Consider the following 22,313-nt stretch of genomic DNA (forward strand, 5'->3'; position numbering starts at 1 on the left):
CCTAAATTGATCATAAGTGCATTGGTGGTAATGGCATTTTATTTCAACATTTACACTCCTAGTTCAGCCCCTTTGCAAAGCATGATGGGAAGTGAAAATCCTGTTTGATTGAGTCCTGGTTGGGTTTACTTGATCTAAACATGTTATTCCAATATGAAAACATCAAGTTAAGTCAAAGAGTAATCGTTTCAAGTCAATTTAACATGAATCAATCACATTTAAACCAGAAACCTGATGTTGAATCAAAATAAATTGTTTAAATAAACTGAACAGCATCAAAAAATCTTTTTTTTTTTGAGTGTATACGTTAAGATTACATGATAAGTTTAATGTATGAATTAACTTACTCAAAAATTTTAAGTTAAGAGCAATTAAAATGTAGGAGTAAAACTGCTTAATTAAACTTTGAATTTCTTGACTTAAAAAATTTGATGTAACTGATTACCTCAAACTTGCTGAGTTTTGCCAACTTATTCGGGTTTACAGTCTAGATTTTTTATATTATATATTTCTAATCTAATTAGCTACACTGTGTATAAAAAAAAAAGACTTTTCATAGTGGTAAAAAAAAATGCAAACAAAATGTAAAAATTATTGAAGTACGTTTTGAAAGAAAATACTATTTCAGTCGTTCTACGACAAAATTTCATGTTTAATATATATGATACTTGTTAATTCTTTGTAATTGTTTGTGAAATTTACAGTTGAAAATTGTTTTAAAATAAATCCTACACAAAATTCCTTTCAGTGTACAATGATTGAAATTATGGCTCCTTTTAAGTCATGTAAAAGCAAATAAATATTGACATTGACAGACAGCACTGGCGGCCCCCAGACTATTTTAACGTCACACTGGGCCCCCCAAAAACCTTTTACTATACTAGCAGTGACACCCTCATCCACAATACCAGTGCAAGTCAAAGTGCACTCACCATAGAAACCACCCATACTATGTCATCCGCTTATGGGCGATGGGAGGAGAGAAAGGGGCTATTGTTGAAACCTCTCAGAATGAGATGAAGAGCAAAGGACGTAACTCTTCCCCTGCTTTGGCACTGCCATCAAACAAACAGCGGCAAACAAAAGTCAATGCAGCACTCTGTGGCACAACCGCGCAAACTGCAAACGACTGGACACTTTGATCATTAAGTGGTGAAGCAATCATGACTGTACGTTTGCAAAAGGTTCGAAAAACAGTTTATGCATCCTGTGCGGGAAAACTACATCATTTTGTCCTGTACCCACCCACCTGTAGCATTACCTCGAAATGAGACACAACGGGGGCTTCCCCTCAGCAGTGGCCCTCTTCACGTTGGCGACAGGAAACATCTGGTATTATTAAACACCTCGAGCCATGCCATATTTAGCATCAAACCTAATAAAACCGCACAGGTTGGGTCTCTTCACGGTCACTGGCTACTTAGTTTACCAGCACAGATGCACAGACTCACAATCATGCATTTCTTTAGGATGCCAATTATGTTGCAAAAACTATTTTTATACAATTTTGCACTCTAAAAAATGCTGGGTTAAAAAGAGAAAAAAGAAAAGTTGGGTTGAAAATGGACAAACCCAGCGACTGGGCGGTTTTAACCCAACTATTGTTTAAAAATTACTATATAGCTGGCTTAAAATGAAACCAAAATAGGTCGAAATTAAAAATCAGACACATAATTATTAGACAATAATTAACAACAATAATAATCAAAAGGTTAACATTTATAAATGAGAAATGTAATAAATGTTGATTGTTTAATTATTATTCATTAAACTTATTAATAAATGTTCATTTCCAACATACCTTGAGTTCATTTTAAGTGAGCAATATAGTAATTTTAAAACAAAAGTTGGGTTAAATAAAACTGCCCAGCAGGTTGGGCAAACATTTAACCCAATCGCTGGGTTTGTCCATTTTCAACCCAACTTGGCTTGTTTTTAACCCAGCATTTTTTAGAGTGTGTACGGCTGCCCCAGACTCAAGATTTTTTTAGTAGTCATTCATTTAAGCCATTAGTCGACTAATCGCATGTTTATATTAATTTAATTACTTAAATATATACTGAGGAGAATACTAAACTAATGAGCACTTTAATATAGTGGCATAATATATATCTCAAGCGCATGCATAAAGCTTGCAGCAAAACACCAGCAAAAGTAATGATTATGAATGTGTCAGGGAAAAAAATAGCAAGGACACATTTTAATTATTTATTAATAAACTAGTGTTTTCTGTGTCAGATGCAAAGATGAAGTAGAAAATGTGATCTCTGCAGTATAGTGAACGCGCCTAACTTTCATACAGATTACATAAGCACAGAGTATTTCTTTTCGATTTGAATTGGTTCATTTAAAAGTAAAATTTTTTAAGCTTTCTATAGGTATATTTCTCATGTCTGTGAGGCAAGTATATGCTGAGTTTCGATTCATTTTTGTGACGCGCTCCAGTTCACAGAAACCGAGATGGCAGAAAGCGCAACCTGTGTGTTTTCCTTATTTTACAAAGGCACATCGTTTTCTTTTTATTGTGAGTTTACACAAATAAAAGGTAGTTTAATACCTCATTCAATACTTTACAGTTTCAAATGAGGTATTACTCTTTTCTGTGTGACAGTATATTAAGTTGTTTCCGCTGTTATCAGAACAAAAAAATGCCAGTGATCGCGTCAGCGCCTCCATCTCATGCAGTAGCCTAAGGGCACTAATCCTTCCACGCTTCGCACAAACACTTGGATATCTGCCTAATAATAGCACACACATTTATCTAGGTTAATGTTTGAGCGAGCGGCCAAGTAAAGTTGCTACTAAATGTTTCAAATGATAAGCCATATTTGAGGTCAATGGATGATTTGGATGGCGAACGTTTGGATTTCTTACAACAAGGACCCGCTGTTTTCACGCCACGAAGTTGTTGTTTTTTTATGCAACTATCCGACTAATAAAATTTTGGTTGACTAAGCCTCTTCTAGTCGACTGACATTTAGTCGACTATTACAACCTTGAAAAAGCATGATTTCCCACCATTACAATATAACCAACGAACATGTTCCAAGGGAAAATCCAATGCTCAAGCTCACAAAGCCCCTTCAGATGGGGGTATTCCACAGGTGACAAGACAATGAGGACCTCCAGAGCCCATGCAGACTTATGACATATCACCTTAGTCAACACAGAACCAGTATCATTCAAGAAAACAGCCACAAGCTGAAAGGAATACGTGACATCTGGGAGAGCACCTAAAAATGGGAAACTGTTGCTGGCCTTGCCAGTAATGAACTCTTGACCTTGTGGTCAGTGAGGCTATGCAAGGTCACTCACCTGACCTGACTCTAACCCACTTACGGCTTGTTGCATCATGTCTGACCAGCACTTCTTCACATCACAAAATGACTCATAGTCAGCCTTTAAAATGCCCACGATGAGGCACAATGAGATAATTGCTCGGATCTAAACCACACAACAAGATGTGCTCAGTAATATTATACAGAAATATTTTTTCAGTGGATAAATCTTGAGTACTAACGAGAACTCAATAAATGGAAAAACTTTTTATAGCACGTAAAAGTAGAAATTGACCCATATACTGATGAATGTTATTAATTTAAAATGTTTTTAATAGCTTTTTGACACAATAATGGCTGAATGTTCATTAGGCCATAACAATAAAAAAAAACATTACTAATGTAATAAAATAATTAGTACAAAAAGAAATAAAGTAAGAAATGAGATAATTACTACTACTAGTAGTAATAGCATTGTTGTTATGGCATAATTGGTCACAAACCTAACTGGTTGCAAAGTAATTTTTCAAATTAATTCTCTTTTTCTCTAATTGGCTGTCTAGCAGTTAAGCTACAGTACTTATTTATCATTTGAGAAAGAATGGCTATTTAATAAAAGGTGAAGTACATTAAATTAAGTTATAAGTGAAAACACTGGTCAAAACAATCATCAGTCTTACCCTTGGTTAAAGGATTAGTTCACTTTCAAAATAAAATTTTCCTGATAATTTACTCACCCCCATGTCATCCGAGATGTCCATGTCTTTCTTTCTTCAGTCGAAAAGAAATTAAGGTTTTTGATGAAAACATTACAGGATTTTTCTCCTTATAGTGGACTTCAACGGCCTCCACACGGTCAAAATTACAGTTTCAGTGCAGCTTCAAAGGGCTTTAAACGATTCTATTTACGGGAAAAAAAATGAAACTGGCACCGCGTTCGTTCCGTAAGTTGAATAGGGAAGGCGTAAGACATACAGTGTACGTGAAAGCGGAAGCACGTGCAAGGCGATCATCTTTTTATATAAAGCATATACAGTTGTATTTTTTTCGAAAATGACCGATGGTTTCGCTAGATAAGACCCTTATTCCTCATCTGGTATCATTTAAAGCCCTTTGAAGCTGCACTGAAACTGACATTTTGACCGTTTGGAGGCCACTGAAGTCCACTATAAAAGGAGAATAATCCTGGAATGTTTTCATCAAAAACCTTAATTTCTTTTCGACTGACGAAAGAAAGACATTAATATCTTGAATGACATGGGGGTGAGTAAATTATCAGGAAATTTAATTTGAAAGTGGACTAATCCTTTAAAGAGTCTGTAAATATTTTAAACAATAAATTTCCATAACTTTTTTTTGTGTCAAACAGCTAATTACTAATGAATCATTCAATTATTCATTCAATTAATTGTTTCCATCAAACAACTGACTCAAAATAACATCTCAAAAGGAACTCAATATGGCTTGCCATCTACACAAGAGCAATATTAAGTCAATAAAATAAAGCAGATCATAACTAGAAAAAAAAAATATGATGCACTACAAAAAGATTTGACTCCATTCCAGGACGTTTCCAGGCATGTAATACACAATTCCCTGATATCTCCAGGTTCTCCATAACCATGGGGACACAAGAATACTTCAAGCAAAACGTGTCAAAAAGAAAGGTTTTAAGTAAACATGCTGTTCACAATGAAGACAATTCATGACAGCCAATCATCAGCTAAACATATTTACAGTTTATGTCATGAACATCACATCCTCTCAAAAATGATAATTTTCTTGTAGCCTAGATGTCATTTGGTTTAAAGGATTAGTTCACTTTCAAATTAAATATCCTGATAATTTACCCCCATGTCATTCAATATGTCCATGTCTTTCTTTCTTCAGTCAAAAAAAAATGAAGGTTTTTGAGGAAAACATTCCAGGATTATTCTCCTTATAGTGGACTTCAATGGAGCCCAAACGGTTGAAGGTCCAAATGTCAGTTTCAGTGCAGCTTCAAAGCGTTAAACATGATCCCATACAAGAAATAAGAGTCTTATCTAGAGAAACCATCACTCATTTTCTAAAAAAAATAAATAAAAATTTTATACATTTTAACCATAAATGCTCATCTTGAACTAGCTCTCTTCTTCTTCTTCTTCTTCTTCTTCTCTATTTGAATTCCAGCAGTGTAGACGGTGCTAAGTGTATTAAACTAAATTGTCATATACAATATGCTTGTGCAAGTATATAACAATTATTTCAAACTTTGACCTGTGGAGGGCAGTAATACACTTCACAGTGTCTACACTGCTGGAATTCTAATAGAGAAGAAGAGAGCTAGTTCAAGATGAGCATTTATGGTTAAAACGTATATAATTTTTTTTTTTTTTTTGAAAATTACTGATGGTTTCTCTAGATAAGACCCTTATTCCTCATCTGGGATCATGTAGAATGCTTTGAAGCTGCACTGAAACTGTAATTTTGAGCTTTGGGCTCCACTGAAATCCACTATATGGAGAATAATCCTGGAATGTTTTCATCAAAAACCTTAATTTCTTTTCCACTGAAGAAAGAAAGACATGAACATCTTGAATGACATGGGGGCGAGTAAATTATCAGGAAATTTTAATTTGAAAGTGAACTAATCCTTTAATAATGTCAAAACAGACACCTGCTCAACCATAACGATGCTCAGCATACATACAAGCATACATAAACGCACATATATAAGGTTAACTAATCAAAGATCCCTGATCATGCCGCTGAAAACATCCAGATGTGCGCAAAAGAGCCAACATCATTACACACCTGTAGTTCCGATTTCCATTCATGAGGTCTCTGTCCGGTTCCGTCCCCGGCTCGCAGTAGACGAACTTCAGAAACTCTACTTGGATCCCGACGGCCGCCCGGTTCCGTTAACCCAATGCGAGCGTCTCCTCCCGTGTTGCGGGCTCTTAATCCACCTTCCCAGAAGCTCGTATATCAACAGAGGCCGACAGAGGAGGGAGGTTCGGTGCCTCGAACTATCTAGTCGGGATTTCAGGTTCGGTTGACAGATTGACGTGACGGCCAGCTAGCTAGACAGCTAAAACGAAAAGTTCCCCTCGAATACAGTCCCGAATCGCTGTTTCTGTGACGACGACGCCTTCAGAAACTCGTCTTTGGAAAGAGTGAGGCGGTTTGTTGAGGTGTTATGACGTTTTAGCGAGTAAAAGTCCACTTATGTCGCCTCCTCTCTTCGACAGCGCTAGCCTGCTACTGCTAGTGGCCAGGCTAACCAGCTAAGCTACATTCCCTTCTGACAGGGAAAAAATCCCGTCAAACGCCGTCTTCTCTTCGCTTAAAGTCCCCGATCATCACTGGATTCCTCACTCGAAGCTTGTGGCTTTTCAATAGCGCGTATTCCCTTCGTTTTACGCCGGTGGTGACATGAAATAAGTTGAGAGTTGAACTCTCTCTCAGGGTTTCTCTGACACTCAGAGCCTCTGCGAGACTCGCTACAGCTAAATATGGAGCGTCTGATCCTCCGCGAGCGCGACGCACGGTCCTGCCGCGAGAGCCCCGCGCTGATTGGCTGCGAGGGGAAGCGCGAGCGCGCGAGGGAAGGAACGAGGTTTGAGGCAGCCTCATCATCACCATCATCATCACCATCATTATAATTATCATAAGCTTGTGCGAACATCTATCTATCTATCTATCTATCTAGTTCTGTCTATCGTTCTATGGTTCTATCTATCTATAGTTCTGTCTATCATTCTATCTATGTCTTCTATCTATCTATCTATCTATCTATCTATCTATAGCTCCATCTATCAATCTGTCTATCATTCTATGGTTCTATCTATCTATAGTTCTGTCTATCATTCTATCTATGTATGTATCTATGTATCTATCCATGTATCTATCCATGTATCTATCTATCTATCTATCTATCTATCTATCTATCTATCTATCTATCTATCTATCTATAGTTCTGTCTATGTTCTATGGTTCTATCTATAGTTCTGTCTATCTATCATTCTATCTATGTATCTATCTATCTATCTATAGCTCCATCAATCAATCTGTCTATCGTTCTATGGTTCTATCTATCTATAGTTCTGTCTATATCTATCTATCTATCTATCTATCTATAGATCTATCTATAGTTCTCTATAGATATCTCTATAGTTCTCTATTTTAGCATATGCATGAAAATGTCAATTATTAAAGTCAGCATGAAATCGCGTTCACGTTCCTGGTCTTTTTGAGCATGATTCATTGATGCATGCAGATTTGCTAAAAAAAAGTAATTAATTACTGGCTACTAATTACATCTTCAACAGTGTAATTAGATTACTATACTAATTACTCTCTCTAAAAAGTATTGGATTACTTATAACTGATTACTTTCTAAATTCTATATCATCAACCTCGACCAGTTGAGCGATGTGAGGATAGACACAAAACTGCACTTTAGATTCTTTCAAATAAACAAAATACAATAACATAAATTATTCTTGAATTAAATCCACTAGTTTTATATCTAATTATTCTATAGTCTATAAAGTAGTTAATATAATTATAACTTAAAATATAGCTGCGAACAGCAGTTATTGGGGTTCAAGCGATTTAAGGTCTTTAATTGCATTTACGGCCAAAACAGGCAATTTACCATTGTACATATATAGGTTTTAAAGCTTTTTAACAGTTATGGCGCCCTCTATAGTCCAATCTCCATAAAAGTTTGCATGCTTATGTCGCATGTCCACACCTATTTTCGTGAAGTTCAGAGTTTTCGTTTTGAAGTTATAGGCTTTTGTAAGCACTTAGCCACGCCCCTTTTTAAAATGACCCTGTTATAGCTACCCAAAGGGTAAAGTTCAACTTTTTTTTGATAACTATTGACCTAGAGAGTCCCGAGAATTGTGCCGCAGAGGTTTTATGGAGGTTGAGCCAAAAGCCTAGGACTAGTTTGCCAAAGTTGGTTTTCGAAATAATCTCCAATATTTAACAAACGATTAAATTGACAGAGGCTGTCCTAGAGGCAAAGTTGCTCAGAATGAGGAGTTCTACCATGTGGTACGAATGTCGTGGGTGTGTGCGAAAAATCTCACAAAACACAATCCTTAAGGTGCCCCCTGGTGGCTGATTTTTTTTAATTTCTCACAGGCCTCTAGGGCTGTGAGTCAAACACACCCAGCGAGTTTCATTATGATCGGCCTCTGTTAACCTTGTCTGATAGCTGCTCAAACTTCATTGGCTGATGACGTCCATGTTTTTCAAGATATACCAGTGTCCTCCTAGACATTCATTGCACCTCAGACAAAGACACTGCATGCCAATTTTCAAGTCAATCAGACAAACGGTGAAGTAGTTATAGCCGTTTTCAGATTCTTCTTCATGTTATAGCGCCACCAAGTGGCCAGTCGCTGCATACTTTTTCACACGACCACATAGTGAGCTCTTACATAGGTGTGCTAAGTTTGGTGAAAATATCCCATTCCGTTCACGAGTTATAGCCATTTTAGTAAAAGTGGCTCCACCCACTTCGAACGTTTTGGCGGCCGTGAATCGAAATTGTTTTTTTGATCATTATCGACAATCAGACTCTGGAGAATCTCACTGCCCTGGTTTGGTTCTGATTGGGCCAAAAATGTAGGGCTAGTTTGCAAAAATAGGCTTTTCAAAAAATCTAAAATACCACAACGACATAAGACGCGTGAGCCTACGCCTAACGGTTCAGTAGTTACGAGACATTTCGTACCTCTCTAGCGCCCCCATCAGGCCGATGGGGGCAAGCCTTGGTGACATTGATCAAAATTTCAAGTTTCTATGACTTAAGGTTTGGTCTGCCCGATCATTTTAAGGGAGGAATGCTGATCCTTGGAAATTTTAACAATTACAATACACGCTTGAACCCCTAATTACAGAAAAATTAAGAGTAACCCCTTACTTTACTTTGTCAAGGGAAAAATAATTAGATTACTTGGTAATTAATTACACCCAACACTGGATGCATGTTGTTCCCAAGAAAAACTTTGTCATCGTCATCACATATCAAATTGTAAAACTTGGTTTTTCCCACTAAATATGTTGCTTTTCTTGGAAATGTCACATTTTGGAAGTAATATGCAAATGCATGCGAATGCAGTGAATACTGACACGCTGTTGTATATTTCAATCCCCAGATGATCTGAAACAGGACTCAACACAGTGTTTAATAAAAAACAACTTTTATTTTCTTTAAAAAATAATCATCCCGAACAAAGTCCTCTCACTATTACATACAGAGCCAAAATGACTTGCTTATGTGTTCATTCACTGAATCTATTGGGAAGTGCTATGATACGGACTGTTCTTTATCAGTGGCTTAATATTGCTTAGACATTGAGGTTGGGTGAAGTTCACTCTCCAATTAGGCCGTTACGCACCTCCATCTTGTTCTTCACCCACGAGGTGCGTGTGGCTTTTGAGAGTCAAGTACTGCATCAGAATATTTAGTCTAGGACAGACCAGATCAATATCATACAGTGGGGAATCAATAAAAATCACCTCGTTGGGTTGGTAAAACCTAATATATAAAGGCATGTCTTTGTATACATTTCATAAACATGAGTTAAAATAAAACATGGCCAAGCGTTACATCTAAAAATCCCTTCGAATTTCAACAACAGACCATTTTAGGCGCTTTGAGGCGAGTTGAGGCGTCTTCCAACAATGCCGCCTTGTGGAGACTCTATGCCACTTTTTAGGCTTCCTTAAAGAGACAGTTCAGCAAAAAATGAAAATTCTGTCATTATTTATTCACCCTATGAACTGTTATTGACTGGAGCTATGGGAAAAATGTCAGTATCCAGATTTGGAATGACATAAGTGTGAGTAATGACTGAATTTTCATTTTTGGCCGGACTATTCCTTTCACAACAGGTGAGAAATGTTAGTACGGGCACAATCTTAACATGATTACTAAGAGGCTCCGGTTACAACACAAACTCAGTTTAAACATGCATTTCATACATCCACCATATGGCATGATTACATGGCATAATGTTTCCCTAACCTGCGTTTTCCTGCATGCCCACATGCTCACTGCACCAACGGGCATCAGGCGAGGGTAAAAGGTGCAATGATACTGGCAAGTGTGTGTGTGTGTGTGTGTGTGTGTGTGTGTGCATGAGTTATATGTGCTTGTTGGATAGGAAATGTGGCAGTGTTACCGACTATGGCGGGTGGAAGTGTGTAGTGATGTGACCCAACAGCCTTCAGAGAGCAGTGGGTCACTATATACAAACAGGTATTCCTGTGTTGTTCGATTTCTTGGTAGAGACAAACGCATCTCATTCTCTTCTAGCCATCTTAAACGTGCCGTGTGTTTTTCTATTTGCTCTCATTGACCTTGTATTGCTTCGTTTACAGAGGTCAGTCTAAGAAACATTTTACAGGAAAAGTTCACCCACAAATACAAATCTACACAAACACGTCATGCCAAACCCTCATTATTTACATTATTATACATATTTATATATTTGTGTGTGTATATATAAATATGTATGTATGTATGTATGTATGTATGTGTGTATATATATATATATATATATATATATATATATATATATATATATATATATATATATATATATATATATATATATATATATATATATATATATATATATATATATATATATATATATATATACACATATATATATATATATATATATATATATATATACACATATATATATACACATATATACACACATATATACACACATATATACACATATATATATATATATATATATATACATATATATATATATATATATATATATATATATATATATATATGCACATACATACACGAACACACATATACCAAATACATTTATAAACTGAATACACACACACATATATATATATATATATATATATATATATATATATATATATATATATATATATATATATATATTATATATATAAAACTGCTTTCTGTACAACAAAAGTGGATGGTGATCGATCCATACTATTTGTGTGCTGTATTCCAAGTCTTCTGAATTCACATGACAGATTTATGTGAGAAACAGACCAAAATTAATTTATTATTAACTGATTAACATCTTCATTGCAGCTCTCAAATCTCACTTGCAGCCACAATTTAAATGGCCATGTAAAACACAAGAACCAAAGTTGAAAAATAGTGCATAATAATTCAAATCTGGGTCTTTTTCTTACACATAGCTATAATATGACTTCAGAGTAGATCAACAGAAGTCATGCAGACTAGTTTTACGATACACACATTGGTCCTTTTTGGAGCTTTACAGAATTAATCACTCTCTACTAGTGTTGTACTGAAAAGAGCACATATTGTGTTTCATGGAAGAAAGAAAATAATCCAGGGTTTGCAATGACACGAGGGTGAGTAAATAATGAAAAAAAAATTTTCATTGTTGGGTGAACTATTCCTGTAAGTTCAAGAAGATTTATGTGAACTGGAAGTGAAATAGAAAAACTGAGCAAAATCATCCTTTTCCAGAAGAGCATAGAGGAATCGAGTGCAGAAAAACGCACAGACGAGGGCCCTTTTGAACGGTTGGCATCATGTTTGGCTGGTGCATAATGCTGGTTTCGGTCTTATGCTGATGTGAGAGTGCAAGTGCAGGGAATGCACTCAGTGGTCCATCTATCGTTACGCTAATTCGGCCACTCTTTAACTAACGAGGCGAGTCTAAATCTGATCATCTGACACCGCTGCGACCGCTGGAGAGACACCCGCATCTGCTACAGTTGATCACTGCCTGCGCTTCTTTTGCTTCACAGACAACACGTAAACGCTGGGCTCGCGGTGTTCTTCAACTAAAACTAAGTGCTAATGTACCATGTCTTTCACAAAAATAAAAATTTAAAAAGAAAATTTCACAACAATAAAAATAATGCCAAAGGAAGTAACAACAACTGCTCCACATAGGGCGTTTGAACTCTGGCATCGCCCAGACGGACAGGTTAAGAGGCAGCTTTGTGGTGACGTACAAAACGACAGGTTCGTCTGCGTTCCTTCCCTCCGTATTGCATACATACGTACATGTGGGAGTGCGAAGGTAGTATACAATAATACACAATTAAATAAAAAAAGAAAAAGAGCATAGTTCAGCCAGACGCAACAAAACACAAAGAGTGAGACTCCATGTTCGCTTCTGTGGGCTTCACTGGACTGGTAGCACCAGGTGAACTGGCTCGAGGGGAGTGTGGCGGTCCGAAGCCCTCCGGCCCGATGAGGTGAGGCAGAGAAGCTTTGCTTAGGCAAAGTACATGGTCCTCAGGGTGTCGTGGTGAATCTGCACCGCTTTGGCCAGCGCCTGTGGATCCCGGCCGTTACTCTGCCCGGAGACGTGGCTGCCCTCCCCGCTACAAACGGAGAGACGATACACAGAAAGATTTAAGAACTGATATTGTTTCTGGGAATGAGACAAAAACCTAGGTACTTTTTCTATCAAAATTAAATACGTTTATTCAGTAAAGACGCATTAAATTGATCAAAAGTGACAAAAAAGGCATTTCTAATGTTACAAAAGATTCTATTCATCAAAGAATCCCGGGGAGAAAAAAATAAAGCAGCACAACTGTTTTTAGCATTGATAATAATCAGAAATGATTATTGAGCAGCAAATCATCATATTAGAATGATTTCTGAAGGATCATGTGACACTGAAGATTGGAGTAATGATGCTGAAAATTCAGAAATAAATTATATTTTTAAAATATTATATTACAATAGAAAACCGTTCTTTCAAATTGTAACAATATTTCACAAATCACAATATTTACAAATGACTTTGTCAGATAAATACCTTAACCACGTTTAGTGTTTTGTTCTTCCCTCATATTTAAGAAATATTGTCTGCATATTTTGATGGTTTAACTGAACTTGTAGGGTCATTAAAAACAAATGTGATCCTGGAGCACTAAACCAGTCATAAGTCACACAGGTATATTTGTAGCAATAGCCAACAATACATTGCATGGGTCAAAATTATTGATTTTTCTTTTATGCCAAAAATCATTAGGGTATTAAGTAAAGATCATGTTCCATGAAGATATTTTGTAAACTTCCTACCGTAAATATATCAAAAATATTTTTGCGAGTGGATATGCATTGCTAAGGACTTCATTTGGACAACTTTAAAGGCGATTTTCTTAATATTTTGATTTTTTTGATTTTCAAATAGTTGTGTCTTGACCAAATATTCTCCTAACAAACCATGCATCAATGGAAAGATTATTTAGTCAGCTTTCAGATGATTTATACAAAATAAAATTGCCTTATAAATCTCAATTTCAAAAAATTGACACTTATGACTGGTTTTGTGGACACAATTATCCCTATCACTTTTGGCCACTATTGTATGTGCTGTGTGTATTCATGCTTCTTAGAATGTTATGTTAGTGTATAGTAACATGCTAACCCCTATCAGAAGGTCTCCCTCGAGTTGCTGCCTATGTAGAAGTTACTTTTGAGGTTCCCCCTAAATGAAATGCATTGCTAAAATGCAGCTTCATGGCATCAAAGCCCTCACCTGTCATGTTCCTTATCCACCAGATGGTAGCGGGCTCGGAAAGCCACAAGCCGGGCGTAGTACGCAGGCGCTGGAATGGACACGGAGCGGGTGCAGCGCACGTAGGTGTGGCACAGCTGGTAGGTGAGAATCTGCAGCTCGTCAGCCGTAAAGCGATTGTCGTCCCACAGGACGTAGTAGTGTGAGGGCCGGCTGGTGCCCTGAGACGAGGACAGCAGAAGATCAAACCACAGTCAAAAGCACACAGCCATCAATGTCAACACCACGTCTGTGTGCTTACCTGAATACCTGCATGACTGCACAGGTAGAAATCAAACTCGAATGGATGTGTTATGCTGGTGTCGACCGTAGTTCCTGCAGGAATGTTCCCGCTCTTCCCGATCTGAGCCAAACCACAGCTATTAGAATGAACCACCTCTGGGGAGGCTTATTTTTTAAGACATGATTAACTATTCTAGATTAAGGCCTACTCCTATCTTAATTTAAACCCTGCCCCCTAAAGTATAAAATCTAATTCAATATATATATATATATATATATATATATACAGTGGGTGTGGAAAGTATTCAGACCCCCTTAAATTTTTCACTCTTTGTTATATTGCAGCCATTTGCTAAAATCATTTAAGTTCATTTTTTTCCTCATGTATGTACACACAGCACCCCATATTGACAGAAAACACAGAATTGTTGACATTTTTGCAGATTTATTAATAAAAAGAAAAACTGAAATTACCAGGTTGGATGGTAAACGTTGGTGGACAGCCATTTTTAGGTCTCTCCAGAGATGCTCAATTGGGTTTAAGTCAGGGCTCTGGCTGGGCCATTCAAGAACAGTCACGGAGTTGTTGTGAAGCCACTCCTTCGTTATTTTAGCTGTGTGCTTAGGGTCATTGTCTTGTTGGAAAGTAAACCTTCGGCCCAGTCTGAGGTCCTGAGCACTCTGGAGAAGGTTTTCGTCCCTGTACTTGGCCGCATTCATCTTTCCCTCGATTGCAACCAGTCGAGGCTCACCAACTCACCAAGGCTCTTCTCCCCCGATAGCTCAGTTTGGCTGGACGGCCAGCTCTAGGAAGGGTTCTGGTCGTCCCAAACGTCTTCCATTTAAGGATTATAGAGGCCACTGTGCTCTTAGGAACCTTAAGTGCAGCAGAAATTTTTTGTAACCTTGGCCAGATCTGTGCCTTGCCACAGTTCTGTCTCTGAGCTCTTCAGGCAGTTCCTTTGACCTCATGATTCTCATTTGCTCTGACATGCACTGTGAGCTGTAAGGTTTTATATAGACAGGTGTGTGGCTTTCCTAATCAAGTCCAATCAGTATAATCAAACACAGCTGGACTCAAATGAAGGTGTAGAACCATCTCAAGGATGATCAGAAGAAATGGACAGCACCTGAGTTAAATATATGAGTGTCACAGCAAAGGGTCTGAATACTTAGGACCATGTGATATTTCAGTTTTTCTTTTTTATTAAATCTGCAAAAATGTCAACAATTCTGTGTTTTTCTGTCAATATGGGGTGCTGTGTGTACATTAATGAGGAAAAAAATGAACTTAAATGATTTTAGCAAATGGCTGCAATATAACAAAGAGTGAAAATTTAAGGGGGTCTGAATACTTTCCGTACCCACTGTATATATATATATATATATATATATATATATATATATATATATATATATATATATATATATATATATATATATATATCGATGATGCTAAAATGAAACACTGCCTCTGGGAATGTCAACTTTAAAATGCTGTTTTTGAGAAACTCACTCGTTCAGATTTATCAGCGCAGAAGAGGCGGGTGTGGTGTCGTTTTTGCACAACTATGTATGTGATTCCCGGCTGGTAGTCTTTCTCCAGCTTGATGCAGGCGTCTCTGATGGCCAACAGCTCATAGTGCAGGATCTACACAAGGAAAACACATGACATCATCATGAGACTGCAGCAAGGACGCATTCAATTGACCAAAAGTGACAGTAAAGACATTTATAATGTTACAAAAGATTTCTATTTGAAATAAATTCTGCTCTTTTGAACATTCTATTCATCCACGAAAATGTATCAGGGTTTCCACAAATATAATTAAACTGTTTTCAACATTAATAATAATCAAAAAATGTTTCTTAAGCAGCAAATCATCATATTAGAATGATTTCTGAAGGATCATGTGACACTGAAGACTGGAGTAACGATGCTGAAAATTCAGCTTTGATCACAGGAATAAATTACAGTTTAAAATATATTCACATAGAAAACAGCTATTTTAAATTGTAATAATATTTCACAATTTTTACTGTACTTCTAATTAAATAAATGCCTTGGTAAACATCAAAGCTTTCCAAAAACATTAGAAAAATCTTACTGACCCCAATCTTTTGAACTGAAATATCATAATATGGCCTTACTTGTGGTAACTGCCCTTCCGGAACGCCGTCCCTGTAGAAGATGATTCTTGTGGGTTTGAAGCGGGTTGACTTGTAGAACTGGATGAGTAATTCTCTCACCATGTACGAGAGGTCTTCAATAATCTCCTGCCTGGGTCGCTGTACTCGTACTGTAGCGCAGTACCTGCTGGGATGAGCATCCATACTGCCCACCACCTGCCGAGATCAATCATGTCAGAGGAGGTTATATCATAACAGGATGTTGCTGAATCCTGAATTAATTGGAGAAACAGATACGAGCAGGGGTCGGCAACCTTTTTGTGATATTTTTAGGTTTCTCAGTTAATCACTGTGCCACGACTCCCCTTAAAGGCACAATACGTAATTTTCGCCACTAGAGGTCGCTTATTCAAAACAAAGGTGTAGCTTGATGACGCATTGATTTCGCTGAATCGTGGGAGGTGTTGTCCATGTCTACAGCCGGTGGAAAAGAATCCGACAGGACAGGACTTGGGCAGAAATCATCTTCATAGATGAGATTATTAATGTTACTGTCATATGAAGCAGAGCAGGGCGAGTGCTGCGTGAGCAGAAATGAGGCCACTGGAGCAATATCTAACGAGAGACGAGCGCGACACACGGCTCGAGAGCATCAGGACTTTTATTATGCCGCAGTCGCCACTTCCGCTTCTTCCGGTTAAGTGTATGTGGGGTAGAGCAGCACTGTTTATCATATTAGATACATTTGTGTGTTAAAAGTTGTTATAGTGCTACTCTGAGCGTTCGCTCGGCAGCTGCTATGAGACACTTGTTGCACACTGCAGTAAACTAGATCAGTATTAGGCATGGTAAAACATGGTATTCGCGGTAAATCAAGAAAACGAGATTTAAACAGTAAGATTCACTGTGTTTAGCTGTATAACATGATTAGTTTTCTGTTGATGAATGTTTACAAACAGTTGCTCAACTGTCTAATAAAACATATTAAAGCATCTTTGGTGTTTCCATGGTTTCTACAAAATAAAAACGAAAATTGAGAGTAACGTTGGTTTGATGTCATTGATAGGTGACACACGGACACGGTCCGTGTCCTGGTTAAAATTGCTTATTTCTCTGGATTTAAACATTCTTGAAAACATTTGGGATAATAAGTACACAAGTTAACAATATATATATATAAGTGTTTTTTGGATATTTTAATCTAAAAATCTTACATATTGTGCCTTTAATGTATAAATACACATAACACATATTTTAAGTTCATAACGGCACTGATTATCAAACATTACTTGATTAATCATAAACTTGTTTATTTGATTATTAACATAGAAATAGTGTAAAACCTTAAAGGGTTAGTTCACCCAAAAATTAAAATTCTGTCATTAATTACTCACCCTCATGTCATTCCACACCCGTAAGAGCTTTGTTAATCTTCAGAACACAAATTAAGATATTTTTGATGAAATCCGATGGCTCAGTGAGGCCTGCATTGACAGCAAGTTACAGATGTCCAGAAAGGCATTAAAAACATATTTAAAACAGGTCATGTGACTACAGTGGTTCAACCTTAATGTTATGAAGCGACGAGAATACTTTTTGTGTGCCAAAAAAAAACAAAATACCGACTTTATTCAACAATATCTAGTGATGGGCGATTTCAAAACACTGCTTCATGAAGCTTTACGAATCTTTTGTTTCGAATCAGTGGTTCGGAGCATATATCAAACTGAACCATTGAACTTTTGAAACACTTATGATGTAACGAAGCCTCGTTTACTGAAATCACGTGACTTTGGCAGTTTGAACACGCTCCGAATCACTGATTCAAAACAAATGATTCGTAAAGCTTCATGAAGCAGTGTTTTGAAATCACCCATCACTAGATATTGTTGAATAAAGTCGGTATTTTGTTTTTTTTTGGCACACAAAAAGTATTCTCGTCGCTTCATAACATTAAGGTTGAACCACTGTAGTCACATGACCCGTTTTAAATATGTCTTTAGTAGCTTTCTGGGCACTGAAAGTGTTAATTATCTTGCTGTCAATGCAGGCCTCACCGAGCCATCAGATTTCATCAACAATATCTTCATTTGTGTTCTGAAGATGAATGAAGGTCTTACGGGTGTGGAACGACATGAGGGTGAGTAATTAATGACAGAATTTTCATTTTTGGGTGAAGCAATTGTTTTTTGTTTGTTTTTGGTCAAAATACTACAAGTTAGTTTGTTTCCAGGTTTAAATTAGATTTTGAATAACAGTCATTGTGTTTAATAGGACTCTATATTCATGTAATATCTCCAAGCCAAGCACAACAAATCCAGCAGAACTGTAAGCTGTCAATCAAACAGACTTAACTTGTGTGATACATCTGCTGTCTTGATATGAGTCGTGCTTTCAGGAGTGCCTACCCCTGTTTGGACGTTGATCAGGTGACCAGGTGCACTACTGTTCAAAAGTTTGGGGTCAAGATGTTTTAATATTTTCTCTTATGCTCACCAAGCAGCATTTATTTGATCAAAAATACAGAAAAATTCTGAAATATTATTACAAATTAAAACAACTGTTTTCAATGTGAATATAATGTGTAATGTATTCCTGTGATCAAAGCTGAATTTTCAGCATCATTACTCCAGTCTTCAGTGTCACATGATCCTTCAGAAATCATTCTAATATGATGATTTGATACTCAAAAAACATTTCTGATTATTATCATTAATGTTGAAAACTGTTTAATTGTCTTTGACAAACAGAAAGTTCAAAAGAACAGCATTTATTTGAAATTGAGATCTTTTATATACATTATAAATGTATATTTATAAAAAAAAAATAACTTCTTTTAAAAATATCTTAACCCCAAATGTTTGAACAGTAGTGTATGTATTAGATTAAAAAAAACTACATTTCAAAAGTGGCACAAATTTGAACGTTTACACATGTGCGACACAAAAAAGCAAAATGGTTGACAATGCAAATAGTTTCTGTCTAGTAAGCAACCACCTAACCAGAGCGCTAAAAATGAGCAGGGGGAAAAAATGACAAGGAAGAACATAACCAGCTGTTTTCAATGCAAACAAAGTGAAAAAATAAAAATGCACACACCAGAGCAATGCATGTCAGCATCACCGAAAAATGCAAATAATGCAAAACAGACGTGAGTTTCTGTGGAGAAGTTACAGAAATCTGCCTCCCCCTAGTTGCAGAAAACCAAAATCGTTTGCCGTCAGCAGTTTGCCTCATGTTCTCTACAGAAAGTGGCCTGTCGCCACTCCCTCCACATCATCAAGCCTCTGTATCCATCTGTGTGACTCAGCCCTTTGTCACCATCGCTTGGCAACTGGCAAAAGAGTACGCGCTTACAAGTGGTTGCATGCGCAGGGCGGGAGGTGACATCATTTCCTCCGCGTCTGTGAGTCACCGGCGAGCCATTTTCCCTTTTCAAAGCGCCCATCCTGTCCTGCCCACCTCCGGTACGTCCTCGCCTGTGATCTAAGCCACTTCCAGGGCTGTCAGCACCGTTACGTACGGCAAACTGGGCGGCTCTCGGCCACAAAGAGCAGCAGGGTGATAATTACAGCCTTCCATTTAAGACTAAAATTAAGTGCCTTTCGGCTCAGGTTGGGTTTTTTGAGAGTTGTGTTACATTTATGTAACTTCATTATGTCCCAGATTAATAATAGCTCCTCTTGTTATATAATGCATTTGATGGCAGGTCAATTCAAGAAAGCTGCTCGACAGAATTTTAATTTTTGTGTGATCTAACCCTGTCAGCTTATTTTAGGTTAAACAGCTTCTCAGCCCTACTTGGGTTTGAAATCTCATTTGAAATGCAAAAGATAATTGATAAGAAGAGTGTTGAAGCACAGGTTGTGTGTGTGACATGCTCACAGCAGTAATAGACGGCTTCTTCCCATCACCAGCCGGTGGGTGAGTGACATCTGCTCCGAGGAAGATCACGGGCTGCTGGAACACTGCAGATCTGTGCAAAGGTTCAAATAAAGTGTTGATTCCAGCGGCACGATTTGGGGGGAAAATGTTTCTGATAAAAAAATGCCATTGCAATTTAAAATGTGATTTAAAAAAAAATAGTAATAATCTAGGTTTGCTGTGCTTGTTTGTAAGGGTGCACAATTTTGGTACACATTTTGTGATTATATATCAATATGGTTGTAAAACATTATTATTATTATTATTATTATTATTATTATTATTATTGACAATTAATAAAAACATTTAAAAAACTAAAAACAAAACAAAAAAATATTACTATTGTAATATTTTGTTTTTATTTAGTTTTTATGTAATATTTACTATTAATAATAATAATAATAATAATAATAAATATTGTTGTTATTATTAATAAATACAAAATAATACATAAAAACAAAATAGTACAATAGTAATACTCCTTTATATAATATTATTGTATAATCGTAGTAATAATAATTATAAATAAATACAATATACAAATATTAAAAAACAAAATATTACAATAATATTTATTTTGATTTTATTTAGTATTTTTATATTTTATTAATTAATAATAATATTGTTATTATAAATATTATAAATAATAAATACAAATACTACATAAAAACAAAACAGTACAATAGTAATAATTCTTTTTTTTTTCAGCATTTTCCTATTTTATTTTTGTTAGGAAAAATTATAATAAAATAAAATAAAAAATACTACATAAAAACAATATTACAATAGTATTATTTGTTTTGTTTCATTTATTTTTTTATATTGTATTTATTTTGTTAATATACTATATAATAATAGTAATAATAATAACAATAATAAAATACAATATAAAAGTATGAAAAAAATAAATATTACAATAATAATAGTAATAATAATAATAATAATAATATTTTTATTTTATTCATTATTGTAATTATTAATAATAACAATACTGTTATTATTATTAATATTAATAATATAAAAAAATAAACTACAACAGTAATATTTCTTATTTTGTTTTTTAGTATTTTCATATTTTTTATTAGTAATAATTATAATCAAATAAATACAATATAAAAAATGCTACATAAAAATATTACAATAGTAATGTTTCTTGTATTGTTTTATTTTTTTATATTGTATTTATTTTGTTAATATTATATAATAATAATAATAATAATAATAATAAATAAATAAATAAATAAATACAATATAAAATACAAAAAACAAAATATTACATTAATAATAGTTATTTTGTTTTATTTAGTATTTTTTATATTTTATTCATTATTATAATTATTAACAAATAAAATATAAAAAACACTAAAAAACAAAATAAATATTGCTATTAATGTAAAATAAAAATTTGATAATTTAAAAAAATATATATATAATAATTATTATTATTTTATTTTACACTACAATACTAATATTTATCTTAATTTCTTTATTTTCAAACGTTAAACCAAACTTTTATTTTGATGGCAAACTACAGATGTAAAAACAGTGCCACGCTTCACTCATATATATATATTTAATTCAATCGCTTTGCGATTTGATAATCACACTAAGCCATATCGCAATTTATGTTTTATATGAATTAATCATGCAGCCCTGTGTCAATGCTTAGGGAAAGCATGTTAAATCTAAACATCTCATCCAGGCAGAGACACTTCAGTAACACTCTCACCGTTGATGTGGCACCAGGATGTTGTTGATGCCGCCGAGTTTGACGTTGATTTTGAGGCAGAGGTTGGAGAGCGTCTGAGGGGAGGTTTTCACCACGTTCTTCACCTGCACACACTGAGTGGCCATTCCTAGAAGAGTGTCTCCAACACGCTTCACTTCCGCTGCACAAATCAAACGTGTGTTTGTTAGTCTGAAGGCGTTCGGCAGGAGGGCGGCTCTGAGCGTGACGTTCTTACCATAGACGGGTGTTTTCCGGGCAGGATGACGATGATGAGCTGCAGTCCAGAGTAGGTGTTCTTCAGGTGTCTGAACATGGGCTCCACGCTGTCGGCTCCCTGTGCGTACTTACAGAAACACGGCTGACCCTGGATGGGCATCCCAGCGTCCTTTGAGATCTTACGCAGCTGGTCCGTGAAGTTCCTGAGGAACAGATCGTCGC

The 22,313-nt window shown here is 36.0% G+C and overlaps 2 protein-coding genes across 3 annotated transcripts in view; both read right to left on the bottom strand.

Moving 5' to 3' along the window:
* The window catches only part of LOC125243026 (protein argonaute-3), a 59,701-nt gene extending 52,890 nt beyond the window's left edge, over window positions 1–6,811 (bottom strand). For both annotated transcript variants that reach the window (XM_048152228.1, XM_048152227.1), the window contains exon 1: window positions 6,075–6,811. In XM_048152228.1, the coding sequence (XP_048008185.1) occupies window positions 6,075–6,093 (19 nt within the window). In that variant the 5' untranslated portion in view covers window positions 6,094–6,811. The remainder of the gene's footprint in view (window positions 1–6,074) is intronic.
* A 4,749-nt stretch (window positions 6,812–11,560) lies between these two features.
* The window catches only part of ago1 (argonaute RISC component 1), a 32,385-nt gene continuing 21,632 nt past the window's right edge, over window positions 11,561–22,313 (bottom strand). The window contains 9 exon segments of the mRNA XM_048152716.1: window positions 11,561–12,662; window positions 13,832–14,031; window positions 14,112–14,213; window positions 15,609–15,743; window positions 16,244–16,438; window positions 20,108–20,198; window positions 21,876–22,035; window positions 22,111–22,125; window positions 22,128–22,294. Of these exon segments, the coding sequence (XP_048008673.1) occupies window positions 12,554–12,662; window positions 13,832–14,031; window positions 14,112–14,213; window positions 15,609–15,743; window positions 16,244–16,438; window positions 20,108–20,198; window positions 21,876–22,035; window positions 22,111–22,125; window positions 22,128–22,294 (1,174 nt within the window). The 3' untranslated portion in view covers window positions 11,561–12,553.

The sequence above is a fragment of the Megalobrama amblycephala genome, linkage group LG13 (assembly GCF_018812025.1).
Source record: "Megalobrama amblycephala isolate DHTTF-2021 linkage group LG13, ASM1881202v1, whole genome shotgun sequence".
Classification (NCBI taxonomy): Eukaryota; Metazoa; Chordata; class Actinopteri; order Cypriniformes; family Xenocyprididae; genus Megalobrama; species Megalobrama amblycephala.